This window comes from Formica exsecta, unplaced genomic scaffold (genome assembly GCF_003651465.1).
Source record: "Formica exsecta isolate Colony F162 unplaced genomic scaffold, ASM365146v1 scaffold589, whole genome shotgun sequence".
Classification (NCBI taxonomy): Eukaryota; Metazoa; Arthropoda; class Insecta; order Hymenoptera; family Formicidae; genus Formica; species Formica exsecta.
In genome coordinates this window covers 90,579-107,200 of record NW_021853163.1, presented here as the reverse complement: position 1 = coordinate 107,200, position 16,622 = coordinate 90,579, and the positions used below count along the sequence as shown (strand labels likewise).

Genomic DNA, 16,622 nt, shown 5'->3' with positions numbered 1-16,622 from the left:
TATATATAATCATATATATTTATATATAATCATATATATTTGTATATATTTATATATGAGCATATTTCATATATAATTATTAGGGCAACCAAAAATATGCTTTAAAGAACCTGTTTTAAGCACCTAAAATATGCTCCATAAAATAAAAAAAATGCTCGAAAAACAGGAAAATATGCTCTTAAAAAATTACTTTTTTTCAAAAATTTTCAGATATTGTTTAAATCACTTATAATAACGAAGTAGAATAAACTTAATGAAAGATTGTTTGTATTGTATTTTCGTTTTTATATTTATTAATTAATTCGATTGCATTTTTAACAAATAAAAAAGATAAAATTAACCAAAAAACATACATATTTAATAATAAGCCAAAAGTTTAGTTCTTCTAATTTATATTTTGATTACAGTAAATAATAAACATTTCACTTAAGTTCTCAAACAAAAAGCTTTGCCTATTTGATCGTAAAACATTTTTATACATCGAAAAACTTCGTTCGACATCAACAGAAGTTATAGGTGCAAATTTAAATGCCAATGTTTCTTGAATGCTGTAATTGTCCGTTTTTTTATTATCAGATCTTCCAATCAAACGTGCTGAAAGTGCCTTCAAAACAGTAAATCCACTATTCTTCGCAATAATGTTGGCAATTTTTTTCTTGATAATATTTGCTACCTCGCCGTTTACATTATTAATTGCTTCCATAACATGTGTTACAACTTCAATCTGTACAGTAAGCGGTAGACTAGATGTTTCGAGCTTTTTTATGGACGCCTCGAGAAATCCATAATTTGATGCAATAAATATCAAATCGGACTTTATCGTATTGTCACATAGTAGGTTCTTCGAAATTTTGATCGAGGCAGCTTCCTCATCGTCCAATGCATCAAAAATTCGCACAATTTTCTCAAAATTGGTCGCGTAATAATTTACGGCGTTAAGCCATGTTCCCCATCGCGTGATTATCGGTTGCGGAGGAAGTGCGAGACTAGGTTCTAAGTCTTTGAAAATATCTATCCTCAAGGGAGCCTTTAAAAATACCTTTTTTACATTAGAGATAAGGCGATCAACGTTAGTATACAAACCCCGTATTTGTTCACATACTCGGTGAAGACCATGTGCAAGGCAAGTCAAATGTATTATTTTGGGATAAAATGTCTGTATTGCCTGGGCTGCTTTTACCATATACGGTGCAGCATCTGATATAAAGAGCAAAATCAAGTCTTTATCAAAGCTTTCGCCCAGGATCTTGATGGAATCATCGAAAAGCCGTGCAATAGTGCTGTGATTTGCTTTATCCAGGACTGCAGTATTTAATAAGAACTTTTGTTTGGCGTTCAATTCTTCAGAATCCAAAATACCAATAATAACATTTGCTACATATCTGCCAGTTGCGTCCGTAGTCTTATCGATTGATATCCACAAAAAATGATTTTTTATGCAGCTTTTGATGTTGTCAATGGTCGCTTTATAAAGATCTTTTACGCTATTTGTGCGAAGAGTGGTCTCTGATGGCACTTTATGTTGCGTATACTTTTCCAAGAACGACACAAAATTTTGATTTCGCATTTTATATAACGGTATATCCGCAGAAATAAGAGCACTACACAAATCTTTTGCGAATTGAGTATCGTTCGTCTTAGATGTGGAAGATTCCCCAAGGAGTCGCTGCGTACTTTTTGTAGCTTCATTCTTGTTAACAAGCTCAATATGTTTTTTACTTGCCAGGTGTTGTTTTACTGCAAATATTTTCTCAGCTGTTACAAGTTTATTGCATACTTTGCAGAAAAGAACTGTGCCATCAGTTTTGAACGATGGAAATTCACGCACATATTGCCACAACCTGTTTGAGGTTGTTGTCTTTGCTTTTGGCATGATCTATAAACAATTTGAAAATTGAGTACGATTTATAATTTTAATTGAATTTTTTGTAGACTTACTTTTTCCGTTTATCCACAAAAAACAATAGCAGTAAATTAACACTTTTGTATGTGAATTTTAAACAAGCAGGTATAGAGTAGCACGTATTATAGTGTTTTCATCGCGTCAAATACTTCGATCTCCTACGACAAGGATCGATAGCTGAATGCCGAAATAATTGAAAATTATCTCTTTCAATTGTTTCGGCGTTCAGCAGTTCTCTGTTTTTAGCATATAAAAAAAGATAGCCGCCTCTCGGTACGTACCAGTGTGTGGCGCTCCATTTGAAAATTATTGATGTAATCAATTTCTTTATCAGTCGAAACAAAAAGATATGCAGCAGCATATTTTTATTTTATCCTGTATAGGGGAAAGTAGGATAAAACCGGGTAGGGGGGTCAAACCGGGTACCTCTGTTTCTTCGTGATAAGCGCTATTATTTTTGGCTAACTCGTGTTATTAGTTGATCGATGCCAACATTATTTTGAGATGAACCGTGCATACGATATCTCTTTTTTAAGAGAAGTTCAAAATTTTCGGCCCAAAAAAGATCGATATCAGGACAATAATCGAATCGTTATGGACTTTTTCTATACAGAGCATCTGCTTCGGTAATTGCAGCATTGCATTCTGTACATATTAGAGAATATATCTACACTAGTTTTGATCGTCACTTTGTACGCCGGAATATACAACTGCCGTGTTTGTTACTTTCCTTGTGTTGGGGCAAAACCGAGTACTTACCCATCTCATGTAATGAAAAGAGGAAGAACTGTTATCCTGACTTTGTCTCTCTACAAAAAGCAGTTGGAAACGAAAACTACCACTCAGAAAAAGAAATCCCTAAAAAAAAGCTTTTTGAGATCCCTAAAGTTAAACAATTAAATAAGGAAGTCCTGTAGTAATGTCGAACAAGAGGATATCTTTATTTGTGATTTTCGTCAATAGAATACATCTTTATATTGTATTTTGATTTAAATAAATCTATTGTGTAATTGCACTAATATTTTGTAATTGCACGGTGTTTTATATGTTTTCAAATAGGTACCCGGTTTTACTCTACCGGTAGGGCAAAACCGCGTGTTTTGATTTCTCCAAAAAATCTTGTTATCCTTGGTAAAAAAATTTTTTTTTCAGTAACTAGCCTCATTTTCTCATAGTTTAAGGTCCACTAAAGACTACTAATGGTCAGTAAAATTTTTTTGGGTCAAACCGGGTACCTCTGTTTCTTCGTGATAAGCGCTATTATTTTTGGCTAACTCGTGTTATTAGTTGATCGATGCCAACATTATTTTGAGATGAACCGTGCATACGATATCTCTTTTTTAAGAGAAGTTCAAAATTTTCGGCCCAAAAAAGATCGATATCAGGACAATAATCGAATCGTTATGGACTTTTTCTATACAGAGCATCTGCTTCGGTAATTGCAGCATTGCATTCTGTACATATTAGAGAATATATCTACACTAGTTTTGATCGTCACTTTGTACGCCGGAATATACAACTGCCGTGTTTGTTACTTTCCTTGTGTTGGGGCAAAACCGAGTACTTACCCATCTCATGTAATGAAAAGAGGAAGAACTGTTATCCTGACTTTGTCTCTCTACAAAAAACAGTTGGAAACGAAAACTACCACTCAGAAAAAGAAATCCCTAAAAAAAAGCTTTTTGAGATCCCTAAAGTTAAACAATTAAATAAGGAAGTCCTGTAGTAATGTCGAACAAGAGGATATCTTTATTTGTGATTTTCGTCAATAATAAATAAATCTATTGTGTAATTGCACTAATATTTTGTAATTGCACGGTGTTTTATATGTTTTCAAATAGGTACCCGGTTTTACTCTACCGGTAGGGCAAAACCGCGTGTTTTGATTTCTCCAAAAAATCTTGTTATCCTTGGTAAAAAAATTTTTTTTTCAGTAACTAGCCTCATTTTCTCATAGTTTAAGGTCCACTAAAGACTACTAATGGTCAGTAAAATTTTTTTTATTCTCTGATTTTTTGTAGGAAGACAAATCCAAAAAGTACCCGGTTTTACTCTACTTTCCCCTATTACCATATCAGAAAAAGCTAATCGTAAATCTAAATCAGGAAAGGATGTAAAATGTAAAAAAATAGGTAAAATATATAAATATTATGCACGTATGGGTAAAATATGCAAAAATATGCACTTATGGGTAAAATAAGCAAAAGCATGCTGTAACATATAGGTCTTAAAATGCATAGTTTCTTCTAAAACAAATTTATATCTAATTAATTTCTTGATTAGTCAAATAAAAAAAATATGCTCTAGCATATTTTGGTTGCCCTAGTAATCATATATGCTGCTTTCGCTTTGCTTAACTACATTTTGTTTGCAACTTCGTTATTTGAAAACATAACCTTCATCAATGCTATACTACTTTCGATATTTCTCAGAGAGTTGTAATACATGACTGCATGAAGGCGCCACAAAATCTCTGTTTCTGTAATACGATCGTTTATAATGAAATGCTTCATTCGTTGCGATTTCGAAGCATGTTGAATCGGTGATGCCGTCGTATTGCAATGTACTACACAAGTAGACGAACGTATCTTGTTTGAACTATTTTCGTCGTTTAGAATCGTCAGAGATTCCTGCGGAGTCCGTGTAGAATTAATTATTCGTGATGATGTGTTGGCTGCAATGAGAGTGTTGGAATAATGAATCGAGTCTGTGGATCCAATCTTCGTAACGTTATTGTTAGTTAATATCGGGAAGATCGCTGAGGTTTGATTTTTTGCAATTTCTTTGTGTTTTTTTCCATTCATATGATTAGTCAAGGGTCTTCGACCCATATTACTTAAAGAAAATGTCGAACTACATATCGAACATCTTGCAGAAAACTTGTCGTTTCGGACAAGTTTCAACCATGAAAAAATGCTTTCATTGGTCCATGTTAGCTTAAAGCTGCATTTCTTAGTATTAGTAGACATTATGCCATATATTTCTAAAAAATAAAAATTTAAAGAAAAAAATTAAAGAAAGATATACTTATTTAAAAAAAAATAAACTAATTTATTTAATATGGCAGAAAGTTTAAAGTTTAATTAATTTATTTCAGATAGTAAAAAAGTTATTTTTATTCAAAATCAACCAAATTGAAGATGTTAAACTTATTGTTGTTTTGATTGAATTGTGATGCTTGAATGTGAATGTAAATAATGCCGATGATACATCAATAGAGAAACATGACGATACATAACCTAATCTAACCTCATTTAAATTGCTGTTTCTTTCTTAACACGGCTCAATAAAATATTGTACAATACTGTTACTTACTGTTGAAATGACACGCTATTCCAATTTAGCATTATATTTTGTTATATTTTACCAATTTTATTATAAATAAAAGAAAAGGTTGGTAAAAATTTCACATTAACAAAAACCACGTAAATGGACGTGTTTTACGTACCAACTGCGCTACTGCCGCATCTTACAGTCGCACAACAACTTTTGTCGTATACATAGAGCTGCTTGGTATTCATTTTTTTATAATTTTGTTTTTGTCAAACACATCGAAATAAAATAACACGGCGATGAAAATGTAAATTATCGAACAAGCTTGTAAGTAAATCAATTTGTAATAATCCGTTTTCGCGAGGCGGAGACGGACAAGTCGGTCGGGATCCGGGGCTCGTGAAAGGGTATCAAGAGACGAACGAAAGTGATGTTAGGTAGAATATAATTTATTGCGTGTGTGGTGTATTTGTACAGCGTGTGTGTTTGTGTGTGTGAGCGTGTATAGGTGTGCGTGTGTATAGGTGTGCGTGCGAGACGAGTGACGAGTGAGTGAGCGCGCAAATGTATAATAATAATTAGCCGTGCGCAAGAGTATCGAATGAGATATCGTTATGTATGCATGAGCGAATATTAAAAGCATGTGAGTGCGTGTCGGTGTACAGCGGTGTGCGTGAGGCGGTCGCCTGTACGGTGGTGCGGCGGTGTGCGGAGTATAAGTTAAGATATGCGAGTGAGTATGTGTGAATATATATAATGTAAGCGGCTGTATGCGTGAAACTATAATATAATTGTATGTGTGTAAGATGCAGGATGTACAGCGGTACGGTCATGTCGGGTGCGATGCATCTAATGCAACGCACCCGACACGAGCGGCTGTATGCGCGGCGCGGTTCGATATTTCGTCGGTTCGATCAAATATCGATTATGGATCGCAGGCCGTGATTTCGGTAGATGCCGTTAGCTACCGGGCGGTAATTTCGGTCGGTCCGGTGGGCGGTCCTTCGACGCGTGGGTATCGATGTCGTACGTCGATCGGTGTCGCGGCAGGGATGTGGATCATCCCTCGGCGCGGGACTTAGCGCGCCGTATCAATGGCGAGTCCGGATGACTAAATGGCGGTCGCGGAAGTACTAGATAGGCGCGTATAGTGCGTTATGTATTCAGTCGGGATGGTCTTTCCCCGCGGAATTCGGGAGTGCAACGGTCGACGAGAACACCCGTCGATGGCAGGGAACTCCCCACCACTGGAAGATCGCCGTTGCACGCAGGTGGTCGGATTTATTCGAGGTGTCGAGAACTCTCGACGGGGACGAGTACGCCCGTTTCCGTTTGCCTCTCTTTAAAGGTTTCGGACGGATCGCTCTCGGAGATGCCGCAAACTCTCGGCGGAGGCTGAGTACACCCAACCCCGTTTTCTCTCTCTCTGAGCGGTTTAGGATCTAGGCGGTTTCCAGGCGTCTCCCCGTGTAATTCGGGAGTGCAACGGCTGACGAGAACACCCGTCGATGGCAGGGAACTCCCCACCACTGGAAGATCGCCGTTGCACGCAGGTGGTCGGATTTATTCGAGGTGTCGAGAACTCTCGACGGGGACGAGTACGCCCGTTTCCGTTTGCCTCTCTTTAAAGGTTTCGGACGGATTGCTCTCGGAGATGCCGCGAACTCTCAGCGGAGACTGACAAGTACTCCCAACCCCGTTTTCTTCAACTGCTGCAGAGTAGGAGCTGCAGCACTTTCTGCTTCCTTCGACATCTCCATGTCGACTAAATTCTCTGTTAGACTTTAGACAGTCTAACGTTTATTAAATTATTTTAATAGACGAAGTCTAACTTAGACTTCGTCTATTAAAAGAAAATGTATATTATGTGTGTGTGTGTGTGTGTGTATTTGTTGTGTGGTAGAACCTTTTAGACTACTTATTATTTTATTACTTATATTTTTTAGACTACATTAAAATAAAATGTATATTATGTGTGTGTGTGTGTGTGTGTATTTGTTGTGTGGTAGAACCTTTTAGACTACCGGTATTATTTTTAATGATATTTATCTAAATAATTGTCCAATATGTTCATTGTTTCTCTCGACCAGATTTCTGCTTGTGTTTACAAATAGACGCACAGCCCGTCGTGTCCGCTCGTCTCGATATGCCCAAATCAACTGACAAAGTGTTTTTTTCTTGTTACTGTCGCGGAACAGTTTCGTCGTTTTCAAATATGTAGAATAGGCTAGAATCGTCTCTTTTCTCGCCGAAACGTCGACTAGATAAGTAGTACGCGGGCACAGAATCAATAAATCGATTATATCAATTCAAATTTATCTCGAATTCTTTACGCTGCTACCTTTCGTTTTAATAACTTTCTCTAAACAGTGCTTTTGTGTGAAATCTTGATGTTCAGAAAGTTGGAACTATCCCAATTGTAAGTCTCAAATTTATTTATATTTTTATCTGTTTCATTCTTCATCTTAGAGTCTTTGTTGTTGACAATTCTATATAGAAATGTGTGATACATTTAAAAAGAAACCTAAGCGAAGCTTTTTAGAAGCTTGACTTAGTGATGATCAATTTAAATCTTGGATACGCAAAGTATCATTTGATGATAGCCTTTTCCATTGTATTATATGTAATAAAAATTTTTCGTGCAGTTTATCGCACGTTATAAGATATGCGGATTCTGCGTGTCATAAAAAAATTGCATCGTTATTATTAAATAATAACAATATAAGTTCAAATACAATAATACGAAAACGTTTTAAACAACAATGGTTAGAGATCGATTTGTTTAAGCCATGGCTCATGCGAAGTGTCACATGACATTAATTCATTTTTCTGCGCGTTTTGTAATATATCTGTTGTTGGTGGTTTGTCTCAAATCTATCGTCACGCAGAATCCAAGAAACATATTATAAAATGTAAAGAAAATGAAACAAACAAATCCAGTGAAGATATGAATGAGAACGAATCACTTTTGTCATTTGAAGAGCGAAAGAAATCAGCAGAAATTCGCTATGCCGCGTTAATTGCTGATAAAAATATTTCGCATCAAACGGCAAAAGATATTCTTACTCTTTTCCAAGAAATAGGAAAAGATTTTAATGTTTTGAAAAATATGAGTATGGGCCGAACAAAATGTACAAGTATAATTTCAAATGTGCTATGTCCGATTGAGACGGATCGTATAGTTAACAGCATTCAAAACACTAAATTTTCAATTTTTATTGATGAAACGTCTGATATTTCAAATGAAAAATGGATGACGTTTCTTGTTCGGTATATCATGTAAAAGCATTTGTAATTCTGTATAGCCATTACGAAAACTAGTACAATTAAAAAAAAATGCGTTTGGTCGGTAAAACAGACATGTTCCTGGATCCCCTTAAGACGCGACGGTTATTCGGCGCTGGTTGTTAAATGCGCGGCGGCGATGCCGTGATTTACAGTGGAGCGTAATGGACGTCGATGTATAATGACATGGCGCGTATTTCCAGATGTTCGGGGATTGCGTCCGGAAATCGTAAAATCCCGACCGGGGCGGGGGACTCCCCCTCCCCCCTCTGTTCCGTTCTGCGCGGATCTGGAGGATGGCCGGCGGAGCCGAGAATGCTCGGCGGGAGCAGCGAACTTACTGTCCCACAGTTCGGTTGGCCGGAGCGGATGATAGACCGTAAGCTCGAGAACTCTCGAGGAGAGCGGCGAACATTCCGCTCTCGTTCGATTCGATTGAATGAAAAGGATTCGCAGTCGGAGCGGATGTCGAGAATGCTCGGCGGAGGCTGCGAACTCGTCAACCTCGCGATTCATTTCTTTTTGCGAAAGAGGATCGATTTTGGATATTTCTTGTGCATACTGCTCAAGCGGATTCAGGTACCGGTCTTGTATCGATGCGTAATTTAGCGGTCTTTTTATACCCAGTAATTAATGTATTCGCGTTGTTTCCCTACGGTGGGGTTTCGGCGGGAGTCGCTCAGTGTTGGTCGGGAGCGCTCGGCGTTGCTCAGTTTGTGGCGCGGGCTGTAACGGCGGCCGTATAACGGCCGTACACAGTCGTTTAATTTATAATAGATTAAAAAAGGGCCTTTGCCCTTGCCCGACTGGTGTTGGCCGGGAGGCAGACTTCCGGCTGGTCAACGTGCCGGGTAACGATGGAGGGTGCAATTGTTTTAATTTATTGTTAAAGTATCTACTAATTAAAGATAAAGATAAAACGCACGTGTACAGGTAAAACGGTTCAAATTAAACAGGATATCCTCTTAACCGAAGTCCTTATTAACCGTTTTGTTTTTAAAAGCACTATAATATCTCTATTACACAACTATAGTATATTTAAATAATGTGTATTATTAATTATTGTATAAAAAAAAATATATTATCTCTCTTATAAAAAACTACCTTTTCATTACCTAAATTTAAAAAGTTTAATTTAAAATGTGCAATTAAAAGATTAGTTATGTAAAAAACATATAGTTTTGCATAATTAACTTTTAACTTTTTAATAAGTTAATAATTTTTTAACTTAACTTTAACTGAATTAATTTTTGTTTAAGTAACTCTTAACGTAAACCTAGTTAATTTTTGAGCCATTAACTTTAAACTTAATTTATTGTTAGTTAAAAAAAAATTAATGTATCCAACCTTGCATACAGGGTGGGCCATTTTAATGTCCCACCCCAAATATTTTCTTTCCTACGCCTTTTACAAAAAAATGTTTCGTACAAAAGTTGTTTGAGGGGGACATAAGACAGCAATATCAATTTGTTCGTAGGTGGCGCCACTTTCGAGAAATTCACTAATCATTACTTTTCTTAAATGGAAATCGATTTTTTTCTTTTAACAAAAGTTGTAGCTTTTGTCGAGACAAATTCATCGGTATGTATTTGTTTAGAGTTTTCTTGATTTTTCCACGGGTTACATCATTTCTTAATTTTGAAAATTAATATTTTTCAAACATGTGGAGAGGTGTTCATAAAAAAACAAATATGAGGTCTTTACAATTTTAGTAGGTAGTATTTTAGTAGAGATTGCTTTCTCGCGCAAATTTCCCTTTGTAAAATTTATCTTTGTATAATCTATGTATTTCATCACTTGATTACAAAACTAATGTCAGATATGATATTTTCCTAATTTCTCTGAAATTTATCTTTTAAATTGTAATTCTAATTGTTTTTTTTCTATCCACGTGGGGTGCTTTTTAAAAGTGAATCCCCTTACCTCTCACTTTTGGGGTGCTTTTTAAAAGTGAGTCCCCTTGCCTCTCACTTTTGGGGTGCTTCTTAAAAGTGAGTCCCCTTGCCTCTCATTTTTGGGGTGCTTTCTAAAAGTGAGTCCCCTTGCCTCTCACTTTTGGGGTGCTTTTTGAAAGTGAGTCCCCTTGCCTCTCACTTTTGGGGTGCTTTTTAAAAGTGAGTCCCCTTGCCTCTCACTTTTAGGGTGCTTTTTAAAAGTGAGTCCCCTTGCCTCTCACTTTTGGGGTACTTTTTAAAAGTGAGTTCCTTCACTATGCTACTGGATGTTTGTAATATTAGCGCAAATGCTCAAACAAGTTTCCATTGACAGCGGCACACTTTATTAAACGTAATCGAAAGCTTTCTTGGACTTTTTGCAATATATCAGAAGTAATTTCTGAAAATGCGGTTCTGATACGAATTTTCATGTTGTCAATAGTTGTTGGTTTTGTTGCGAAAACTTTTTCTTTTACGTATCCCCATAAATAAAAATCTAGTGGCGTAAGATCAGGAAATCTTGGTGGCCACTCTTGTGTTTGACTTCTGATGCCGATCCATCTATTTTAAAACAGATTATTTAAGTAGGTAACTACGTGGCGACTTCTATGGGGGGGGGAGCTCCGTCCTGTTGGAACCACATATAACGACGAACTTCCAGGATAACATTTTCCAAAAGATATGGTAAATGATTTTGAAGAAGATCAGGTAAGTTTCACCATTTAAATTTTCTTCGAAAAAATAAGGGCCGATCACACAATTGCCTATAATTCCTGCCCAAACATTTAGAGACCACTGGTGCTGAAATTCTTCACTTCTCTGCCAATGAGGATTATTTTCGGACCAATAATGACAATTGTGACGGTTTACTCCTCCTCTGTTATTAAACGTCGATTCATCTGTGAAATGAACTCTCGAGAGGAAAGATGGATCTTCAGCAAGTTGGTTTTGAGCCCAATCGCAAAATTGTACTCTTCTGTCGAAATTTCTGTCCTCTAATTTATGTGTTAGAACAATGTGATATGGATTAAACTTTTGTTCTTTCAGAATTCTTAAACACGTTCTTTGTGAAACTCCATGTCTACGTTCTATTTGTCTGCTAGACGTATGCGGATTCTGTAAAACTTCTGCCAATGTTACTACGGTGGCAACGTTATCTGCACTAATCTTTTTCCTTTCGCGTTTTAATGGGCCCATTTCAGCTCTTTGAAGCAATCTCTTTATGGTTTTCCTACATGGATGACGTCTATCGGGATATATTCGAGCATATTCCCTTCAGTAGCTTTAAAATTACCTCCACACAACCCTACCACTATGATCATATCTACTGTCTCTCGCGGTGGATAATCCATTTTGATTTCATTAAAGTGATTTAATAATATTATGCAATAATTATTGAATATCACTATCAAAGACAAAATTTAATGTGGAGATTGAAAGAGAACTAAAAATGATACAAGGAATTGCATTGAAACGTGTACGAAGGTACTATAATCACTTTGTATTCTGAGCTCACATGCTTCTGGAATATGTCTAGTTTAAATCACATTTAGAGAGGGACATTATCGTTAAATGCTCACATGTGAATCCGCATACGTTCTAGCAGACGTTCCTGGAAGTTCGTCGTGATATGTGATTCCAACAGGACGGAGCTTCCCCTCATAGAAGTCGCCACGTAGTTACCTACTTAAATAATCTGTTTCAAAATAGATGGATCAGCATCAGAAATCGAACACAAGAGTGGCCACCAAGATCTCCTGATCTTACGCCACTAGATTTTTTTTATGGGGATACGTAAAAGAAAAAGTTTTCGCGACAAAACGAACAACTATTGACAACATGAAAATTGTAAAGACCTCATATTTGTTTTTATATGAACATCTCTCCACATGTTTGAGAAATACTAATTTCCAAAATTAAGAAATGATGTAACCCGTGGAAAAATCAAGAAAACTTTAAACAAATACATACCGATGAATTTATCTCGACAAAAGCTACAACTTTTGTTAAAAGAAAAAAATCGATTTCCATTTAAGAAAAGTGATGATTAGTGAAATTCTGGAAAGTGGCGCCATCTGCGAACAAATTGATATCGCTGTCTTACGTCCCCCTTGAGGTCAAACAACTTTTGTACGAAAAATTTTTTTGTAAAAGGTGTAAGAAAAAAAATATTTGGGGTGGGACATTAAAATGGCCCACCCTGTATATTATACATTTGAGCTTACATCAGAAAAAAAGTAGTATTTCTTGGTCTATTAATGTAATTTTTTGATATGTAAATTGACATTTTGCAAAGATATAATACAGCGCATTTGTTAGATATGTATGTGTGGGATATTAAATTTGAAATGTATATCAATATGTAAATGGATAATTTTGATATCCAAATGATACTTTTGCCACAAATAGAATTGTTTGCTGTGAGAATAAGAAAGCGAATTGTTTTGAGTCGATCTTTGAACGATTATTTTGTTTTATAGGAATGGATTTTAGATATCACTGCATATGATCACAACAGATACGCAAATCACACGGAACTGTCTTCGCTTAAAGTATCGCTAAAAGACATGAAGCAGATCTTTTACAGTCCAGAGATTCATTTATTCAATAATAGAATGAAACCATCTTATCAGGTGATATATTATGATACGAAGACTGATAATTAAGTTTGTAGAAAATATTTATAACAATTACAGAACATACTTATTCATTATCTAATACACGATGCCTTTTAAAATAGTCCCCTCCTAAAGCAATGTACTTGGTCCAATGTTATTTCTATTGCAGGAAGCAGTCTTCAAAATCATTCTCCGTAAGACTGTTTAGAGCACGCGTCATCCATTCCACCTCCGCTCGTGACCCCCAATGACGATCCTTCATGTCTTTTTTGATTTTGGGGAATAGTAAAAAGTCAGAGGGGACCTGATATGTCCTCCTCCGATTTTTTTTTCTATTTCCCAAGATTATGAAAGACATGAAGGATCGTCATTGGGGTTCACGAGCGGAGGTGAAATAGTTGACGCGTGTTCTAAACAGCCACAGAGAATGATTTTGAAAACTGTTTCCTACAATAGAAAAAACATTGGATCAAGTGCATTGCTTTAGGAAAGGACTATTTTAAAAAGGACCGTGTATTAGATAATGAATAAGTGTGTTCTGTAATTGTAATAAATGTTTTCTACAAACTTAATTGTCAGTCCTCGTATATTATGATATACAATGTGTGTATGTACATATATACGGGAACACACGCACAGGAAAGCCTTAACACGTGAATTTATGCACATATCGGAGCACATATGCATTTCTTATACAGGATGTCCTAAAACTATCGCATTTCCTCTTAATGGCAGATTCCTTAAAACATTTCAAGAGGAAAATCCTAATACAAAAATGTCGAGACTATAATAGTTTTTAAAAAGAAAGCAATTATATTTTACGAATGGCAGGGCTGAGATTTCGCGCGCTTTCCGTTTAAAAACTATTATAGCCTCGACATTTTTGTATTAGAATTTTCGTCTTGAAATGTTCTAAGGAATTTGCCATTAAGAGAAAGTACGGTTGTTTTAGGACATCCTGTATATGCTCCGACATGTGCCTAAATTCATATATTAAGGCGTTCCTGTCCTCGTGTGTGTATTTATTATATTATACATATACATATATTTTTTATGCAATAGTATTCTTGCTCATGCACATTGTGTATAACTATTATATATATTTTTTAGGAGTTTGGCGATATTTTATTAGCCATAAGCTATCTGCCCACCGCACAGAGACTGACTATTAATATTATGAAATTGCGTAACATCAAATTTACACCAGTGATATCCAATTTAAATAAATTTAGTAAGTTAGCAAGAAGAAAAGTTGCGGATGAGCCTCATAGACATATAGGATAGACCGGCCCTTGTCGTGAGTAGCAGCGTGGAAGCATATGAAAGACAGAACTAGCATTCTGTCTCTTTTTTTTGGTGCGTTGTGGGGATTAGTAGGGGAAAATGAAGACTATGGTGAAGACAAAGCGAGCAAGTGCCTCTTTTCATGCACATGTATTCCTCTCATTCGCTTTTATCTCTATTACTCTTACCTAAGCAAAGACAAAAATAGCATTGTAGGGATCGCCATCCTTCATATGTTTTCACGCAGGATATGTTCCTCATGGCAGAAGCCGGTCTATCCTATATGTCTATGGTGCGCCTAAAAAATTGGCATCGACTTCCAGATACCGCCATCACCTATAAATGCATTTACTACATATATTTAAACCCCATTTAAAAAATGGATTAATTATAATATAGATATTGATCTTGTTCGAATCGATCTAAATATAATTTAGATTGTGATTTAAATCGCATTCATAATACTTCAATTCTACTCTCAAATCATTTGCTATCGTTAAATATACTATAATGAGTTTAGAAAAAAACGCGTTTTTAAAGCTATTTTTTCCATGTTTCTGTAGAAATACAGAAAACCCACATTAGTAAGATTTACTATTTTGACCATTTATTTATAGCAATATTACATACTTTTATAAAATATTTAATATGTTAGCCCATTAATTTATTAGTTCGTATGTGTAGGCTAAGAAGATTGAAAAATTAAAAATTGTGGAATTTCCAAAATCACACCACGGTGTTGCTTAAATCGCACCGGTACGATTATATTTGATATGATTGTAAAATTTCAGTTTTTTCAGTATTACAAAAGAATAGCTATATGAAATAAAGAAAAAAAAATGAAAATTACCTATTAACAAATCTTTAAAAAATGACACTTTTATTCTTACATTGTTATTAAATATAAATGTTGCATTTAAAGAATGAGATTGTAGCTTATGTCGAAAATGTATAGTGGAAAATAATACGGTGAATATTATGGAAACAATGAACACATGAATCATATGCTAGAATTTCAAAAGATAAACCTGAGTGCTGTAATTTATATAAAGTGATTTAAAAAATAGCCTGATAAAAGCCTATAATATTTCTAAAATTAAATTATGATATACTATTTATTTTAGTAAACATCAGTCCATCAAACACAGTCCATAAACATAATTTTATTTTTTAAATCTAACAAAATATTTTTTTCAGTATGCAATATGTGGATGTGATTTTGGTAACTTATGATGCGATGTAGGAGACTTTTTGCTTAAATGGCACCGATTACTTACGATTTCTTTTTTTTATACTTATTGTTAGAAGTTAGTAATAATTTTCCAATACATTTTCCAGAAAAAAAGAAGAAAATACCCTTCTCTCTATAATTGCATATTTAAAATATATATTAATGATATTTTAAATATATTTTTTAATGATATTTTAAATATATGTATAATATCTTCGTTTGAAAATGATGCCATTTAGGAAATTTTCCTATATTATTGACATTAATATATACAGGGTGTATCAGACCACCCGTGCCAGCCGAATATCTCGAAAACCGAGAACGGCAGACAAAAATATTTCGAGGGGGCCACATGATTAAAATATGGACTTGACCTTGAGTGACCTTTTCAAGGTGAGGTCAATGTGATCGATGTTTTCTTAAATGGAACCATTCATTTCTTATTGCATATTCTTGTAGCTTATCTCGAGAGCTTTTCAAAACACTATAATAAAGTATTTTTTCATTAAGTACTTTTTGAGTTATTTTATATTTTAATCTGACATATTTTGATATAAAAAATAAAATATCTCGTAAAATATTTAGTTTTCAATAATCTTACCGTAATACGAGTTATTTTATATCTTAATCTGACATATTTTGATATAAAAAATAAAATATCTCGTAAAATATCTAGTTTTTGATAATCTTACCGTACTTTTATGTACAGAATAATGAGACAGATCAATTAGTGTAAAAAAAAACAAATAATTGTTTTAAAAAAGACATTGTATATAATCACATATTTTTTCTAAAAAACAATTATTTTTTTATACTAATTGATTTGTCTCATTATTTTGTACATAAAAGTATTACGGTAAGATTATCGAAAACTAAATATTTTACGAGATATTTTATTTTTTATATCAAAATATGTCAGATTAAAATATAAAATAACTCAAAAAGTACTTAATGAAAAAATACTTTATTATAGTGTTTTGAAAACCTCTCGAGATAAGCTACAAGAATATGCAATAAAAAGTAGGCAATTCCATTTAGAAAATTCAATTTGACCTTGATCTGACCTTGGCAACGCCATCCAAGGTCAAACAGCT

At 34.9% G+C, this 16,622-nt stretch overlaps 1 protein-coding gene across 15 annotated transcripts in view; it reads left to right on the top strand.

Annotated features, from left to right (window-relative positions):
* The window catches only part of LOC115242262 (synaptotagmin-2-like), a 65,355-nt gene that overhangs the window by 27,758 nt on the left and 20,975 nt on the right, over window positions 1-16,622 (top strand). For all 15 annotated transcript variants that reach the window (XR_003885030.1, XR_003885031.1, XM_029818409.1 and 12 more), the window contains 2 exons: window positions 12,876-13,028; window positions 14,124-14,244. Coding sequence is in view for 13 of the 15 variants with exons in the window: in XM_029818409.1 (XP_029674269.1) it covers window positions 12,876-13,028; window positions 14,124-14,244 (274 nt within the window). In the remaining 2 variants the exon portion in view is untranslated. The remainder of the gene's footprint in view (window positions 1-12,875; window positions 13,029-14,123; window positions 14,245-16,622) is intronic.